Here is a 6,297-nt window from a genome sequence, read left to right as displayed (position 1 = left end):
TATATATATATTATATATATATATATAAATTGGTTATATATATATATGTATAACCAATTTATAATATATATATGAATACACACACACACACACACACACACACGAATATACACATACATATATATATATACAACACGACGCGACACAACCTTCAACGTTTTTCTCCGTTTATGCGTTGTGTGCTCGTTTGAATGAAAACGTCGCGAGTATTGTAACAAAAACCACGGAAAACAGAAGAAGAATACGGGAGCAAAAGGAATTCCAGGCTACAGCAGAATGCCCATTGCCCAACAGGGTTTCGTTCCATGGTATTTCAACGAGGTAAGCTACCTCTTTTAGTACGCTTCAAGTACGCTTTAGTACGCCTCTTTCCAACCAATTAATTTGCGTCCAACACCATTTTAACTTCGTATACTCAGGGAAAATATCGTTCTTTTGTATTTTCTAACTCTGATCTATGTATAAATTTACTGCGACGGGTCATTTCTGCGGATTAACGTATCTTATAAAAACGCTGCGTGAAATGTTAATAATATATAAGTCTTGAAACATTTGTACTAATTTCATAGAGGAACGTAGTTGGTACCTTCCGGGTGGCATATTGTATGCTTGTTACACGAACTTTCCAAATATCTTACAGTTAAATGGTTGGATTGTTTACTAGAATAAGCAACACAACATTGTTTTTGATTTATTGTGAATGAATTTATAGAATCATATTATTTTACACATATACACTATCGCGCAAAAGTATCCCAACATTTGATTACTTTTGATATTATGTTATTTAATTGCACAATCAAATTGATAATATGTGCCGATATATAATGATTACGATCTGTATTATTATCTTATTCCTATGATGTGGTTTTAACATAGGTCGTAACAAAACGGTCAAAAAAATTCTTTATTCTCAGACTCTGTAGCCTGTAAGAAACGAATTAATTAATTAAGAATCTCGTTGTAACCTACAGGTTCGGAAAAGGCTGATAGGCTTTGGTCTACGTGGGGGTTGGGAATTTTCATTCGTTTCGAGTTCGCTTAGCTGATAAATAGTGAATGTGCATTTCTTCCAAAATAAAGAAGAAAGCGAAGTCGATAGAAACGTGGGTCAAATTTGAAATCATTTCTCGGTTATGTGGAGGTTGATTAAACGCGTTGGTGTATATAGTGATGAGACGAGTTGATATTTGGTGTAGTCAAATGTATTTAAAACTATCGGCAGTACTCTTCTAACGATCTCCTTCTAACGAATTTAAATTCGACTTCGGTTGACGGTTGCGCGTAGCGGCGATATTGTTCTGTCCGGAGTTTGTTTATTGTCAAGTTTCGTACCTCGAGACGGTATCAATGCCCCGAGGCAAAACAACAACATGAGTTACTCTCGATTCGCATCGTCCTATGACTCATATGCCGCAACAATATGCAATCGAATAAAGTGATAAATAGCTTGCAGATGTTTACGCGTCTCTGAAAATGTTAAAAAATATAACATGTTTAACGCGAAGTATTCGTGATAATATTCGCTGCTATTTGAAATATCTGCGTGCAGTCTCGTAGGTTTTGAATAAAAATTTATCTTTTATCGAAAAATACATACATGTTTTGGCCTACATATAGCTGTGTACTCTTGTAACCTAAAAGAGAAGTCGAAAAAAAGTGATGTTGATTCTTGCAGTAAAAAATTCATTTATGTCAATACCACTTTTAGAAATGCACCAAGAGAAGCAAGACAAATTATTGACGAAACACAGGATAGTCATTTCCGATCCAAAAGAAAAACGCAACTAAAATAATATGTAGATAGCTATTAAGGCAATAAATAATAAAATCATTGAAATGATCCATCATTTCAAACTAATATCGCTTCTCTTTACTTCAGAACTGTTATAAACGTTTTAAATATCATTTATGTCATGGTTCCCTTGCGAAGTTCTCGAAGAATTCGTCAAATGATGTCATGAACAATATAAATAATCGTAAAAAATCTATATTTGTGTTTAAAAAATAGGCGAATAAAGAGAAATAGGATAATCGAGACCGGTGAAAAAGGATCACCCTTTTCAGCAATGGCAAGGCACATCCCGCATCTGATACAAGCGGAAGAGAAATCAATTTCTATCATGTCGCACGGTGAACAAGAACGCAAATACGGAATCTTTTGTATAATACTACTCCAAACTCTGTTGAGTCGCAGTAATAATAATAATCGGGTGTTGACTTCTGCTCGTTTTTACTTGAAGTTTGCTCGTTACCTCTTTGACATTTGGTGGATCGTTTTCTGTCGAAACCCATCTGATGTTAAAATCAATAAAAACAATATTACGATAAAGACTTTTATCTCCATTGTTGTCAACTTCCGTCAAGTCTTCGTTTTCTGCTCGCTGGATATAATACGGATTCCCAAAAACTTTGTTCGTATGAAATTTTACTAATGTACATTTATCAAACATTGTTCATTTTAAAATAGGTTATCATTATAAGATTAAAAAAAAATAGCTAAAAATATCTTGAAACAAAAGAAACCAATTTTGAAGTTTGTTAGCCCGGAAATGTCATGGTAAGAAGGTATACTTCGATATTACTTTTACTATCGATAGACGTCGCCGTCGTTGCTGTTGTCACATACGAGACACAACAAATCACGAAATTGACAAATCACCGTTGATCTCCTCGAGTCGCAGTTCGAACGTTTCACAAATAAGTTAAAGAATTAAACTTTAGATATAGTGGTAAAATTTATTGTATGAATCCAACAGAGTGACGGTTCAGAGTGTTATAACAAAGAGGTATAGAACGCTGATTTGGGAGACTTCTTGTACTGAGGTTTTAGTCCCTCTGAAGCGGTTATCGTCGGGTGTATATCAGAGGCGCCTATCCGTTGCTATCTGGTTATTGTTTCGATAGCTGTGGCATGTAGGATGTTTTGTCTACTCTATTAGTGCTTTTAAGCGTGTGATACTGTCGACGATTCGCCTGTGCATGATTATACATTGAGTAAACGTATAGCCTGAGTTGGAGTTTTGATGATTAGAATAATCGAAATAATTCATAGCCATGGTAATATTTTAACTAATTTATTTTGTTGTCTTTTATAGGCCACTGCAATGAGAAAAGAATTCCTGAAGCCAAAGAAAATGATACATCCAAATAGCAGAAAGTCTATCGCTATTACGAAAAAAGCCAAAAAGTAAATACAATTACTATTAAATTATGTGATTTTGTTATGTACATTTCATTTATTTTATATGATTATATAATACTTTTGTGTAATAAAGAAGGAAATGGACAATGTGTTTTGTTTCAGAATATCAAATAGACAGAAGGCAGAAATGTCCTGCTTGATAAAACAGAATTCAATAAGAGAGAAAATATCGTGGATCAGAAACAATATGATTCCAGGCGTGTGTCCCTATACTCCAGAGTTAACTGCAAGTTTGTTAGAAACGGAGGTAAAACAAAAATGTATATACATGATGATACAGAGATTGTACATTAAAGATGTGATTAGTTATAGTTCTATATTTGATCCAAAGGTATGTAGCAAGAAATAATGAAGAAATGGAAGAAATTACTATTAAAAGGTCTATAAATAGCAACAGGAGTAGACAGCATGCTAGGAGGGAACATATAATTAGAGTAGAAAGAACTAGGAGAATATCATACACGTGGAATAGGTAAAGAATTACAGCCAAATTTATTTTCAATATATCCTGATGTACAAACCCTCCTTTATTTTTCAGAAATTTCTGATATTTTAAATGCAACTCAATGTGAAATGTTATTCAATTGGAATAATGAATTACAGTGTGCAAATAATTTTAAATTTATAAAGTTTGGCGAGAAAGATTTAAAGGAAGTATTAGAGCTAAGGAAAAGAATGAAAATAAGCCATATTAGACTATCCAAATCTCTGTTAGCTATGCCTGTAAACAAGAAGAATTTATTAAGTAAGTCAATTGATTTAGATGAAAATAGTGTAATGGAAATAGAATAAATTCTATAGATATGTCTTTTTATCTTTCATCTCTATTTAAAAACAAGAAAACAGAAGAAAAGCGAACAGTTTCGTCCTTTTTTGTTTGCGAAATGCTAGAAACCGCATTTCGTCTTGCTCTTATCTCCCACGAGAAACAGTCACGTCACAAGATACAAGAGTACGATAGAAGAGAAAAGAAAATGTTCGATTGTGAAATATACAACAAAACTGAAACATGTAGATGAATCACGTGCACATCATTAATATTCTGCATCGTTCCTTCGCCTTTTCTTCTATTTTTTCGCTAGTTGCTCCATTATTTAAGGACGAAGATATAGCAATTATTCTCAAAATTGTACATTTCGAAATGGTAGAAAAATCAATAGTGCAATGATAAATATACGATTTTAAAAGCTTTTTAGATTTCTTACATACTTAGCATTAATCAAATATCTTAGTATATAAAAGAGTTTACTTATGTCGCATGTTATAAATGCAGCTGCGTTCGTTACAACAATTCCAATTCCAAGGAACTTCTCTTGAAGATCGCAGTGAAGAATTTGCTTTGTTAAATTATTACTGGTATACTTCGTCAACTTGTGGTATATCGATACAATTTGTCAACCATCACTTTTAATAGCTTCTCGCTAATAAAAACATTTCGTACCTATTTAATAAGAAGCAGTATATTCTCAATTATTTAGAAATTTACTTAATAATGTTTAAAAATACGAATATGTTTAAAAATTATAATGTAAATATATATATTTCATTTCATGTTTTACTAATATATCTCCAATTTAGATTAAATATCTGAAACTTGAAAGAAACTTTTAAAACTTTCAATACATCGCATACGTTTCAAATTTAGTGCATAGTTCTTAGATTACATTACCTTCGCTTTCCAAAGATTAATCCTAGTATATGGATTTAATGCATTATACAATAATCTCTCTTTGTCAGAAAATTTTAGAAATTATCTATATGACCATAATCTTATTTCATGGTGGATATATTAGATTTGATAGTCTATATTTTAATTTTATTTTATATTACTATTAGTAGAACAGTAAGTAGAAAGGTTACGTATATGCACTGTTACATAGTACGAATAAGCATACAAATTTTTATATTTCGCTTGTAACAGCAATCTGTAATTCTGTAATTATCTGTCTTCACATAATACTTAAAATTCGCATTTTAAAATCATAATGAACAATATGTTCATTCTGAAAATATTTGTTAAAATACAAGGTTTTCTTAAAGAAATCATGTTTGTGATGTACGCATATACACGTGTGCACTTTAGTATTCAAATTCTTATAGTTATCTCGTTTGAAAATATTCAGTACATAAGTTCGTAAGAAAATTTTTACAGTGTTTGGTATTTCAATTTCTCGCGCGCATTGCATAGAAACGAAGCCTCGTCGCTTCAGCCAATCAAGAATCGTCTAGACTCACTTTCAGCGGGATACCACCATTCTACCGTCGAAGAGCGAGACTTTTTTCTGTTTTTCTCCATTGGTAGACTATTTGATCGTTTTTATTACCGGTGGCTTGTATCATAAACTTTTGAAACATAAGTTCGATATAAGTTTATTTAAATCTTTGATTTTGTTTCGTACAGTTCATTGATTAATTGCAGGACTGAATAATGGAATAATTAGCATTCTATTTCATGCTTTTTCATACAGTAATGTTTAGTAACGTTTCATTTATAGTTTACGTTTATTCATATATATATATATATATATATATATATATATATATATATATATATATGGATGATGATGATGTCGGAGATGAAAGAATTTGGATAATCCCGTAACATTGTAATCTAGAGTCTTCTATAGCTGTAATTAAACAATTGTAGTTATTCGATCCGATTGTAATTGTTCGAGATTTGTGATAAGGAGCTTGGGCTCGAGGCGACAGTCAGTCGCCGAACGTAGCCGCGGTCACGGGATGAACGCTTTGTCTAACAAAGGTATGGAGTAATTCTATAGCTCCCCTTAAAAGGAATATTCGTGGCGACACGCAACAGTAAACATTACAACGGTTTCTGTCCCGTGGCTCGCCACACGATGACCCTATTCTTCGAGTAAGATGATTGCCAGATGTCGATGCGTCTCCGCAGTACATGTTCAGCTAGCCCGAGGGCCCGTTATAAATCTTAATATTTAGTCAACTAAAGTCCTTCAAACAGACAAACAGTCTTTGTCCCAACTACGGGAAAATAGGGGAGACCTATTTTACAACGAGCGGCGTCTCCCACTAGCAACTTTCCCTCGAGGGCGGCTAGCACATTTTTCTAACCA

At 32.9% G+C, this 6,297-nt stretch overlaps 1 protein-coding gene across 1 annotated transcript; it reads left to right on the top strand.

Moving 5' to 3' along the window:
* The first annotated feature begins 152 nt into the window (after positions 1 to 152).
* On the top strand, positions 153 to 4,225 carry LOC100743045 (translation machinery-associated protein 16 homolog). Its single transcript, XM_012393028.2, is given in 6 exon segments — positions 153 to 321; positions 3,099 to 3,190; positions 3,308 to 3,448; positions 3,537 to 3,653; positions 3,655 to 3,677; positions 3,744 to 4,225. Coding segments are annotated over 6 exon segments (672 nt in total). The 5' UTR covers positions 153 to 276; the 3' UTR covers positions 3,998 to 4,225.
* The last annotated feature ends 2,072 nt before the right edge of the window (positions 4,226 to 6,297 follow it).

The sequence above is a fragment of the Bombus impatiens genome, unplaced genomic scaffold (genome assembly GCF_000188095.3).
Source record: "Bombus impatiens unplaced genomic scaffold, BIMP_2.2 scf_2194, whole genome shotgun sequence".
Classification (NCBI taxonomy): domain Eukaryota; kingdom Metazoa; phylum Arthropoda; class Insecta; order Hymenoptera; family Apidae; genus Bombus; species Bombus impatiens.
Note: the sequence above shows the minus strand (reverse complement) of the source record. Positions and strands in the feature narration are given on the sequence as shown.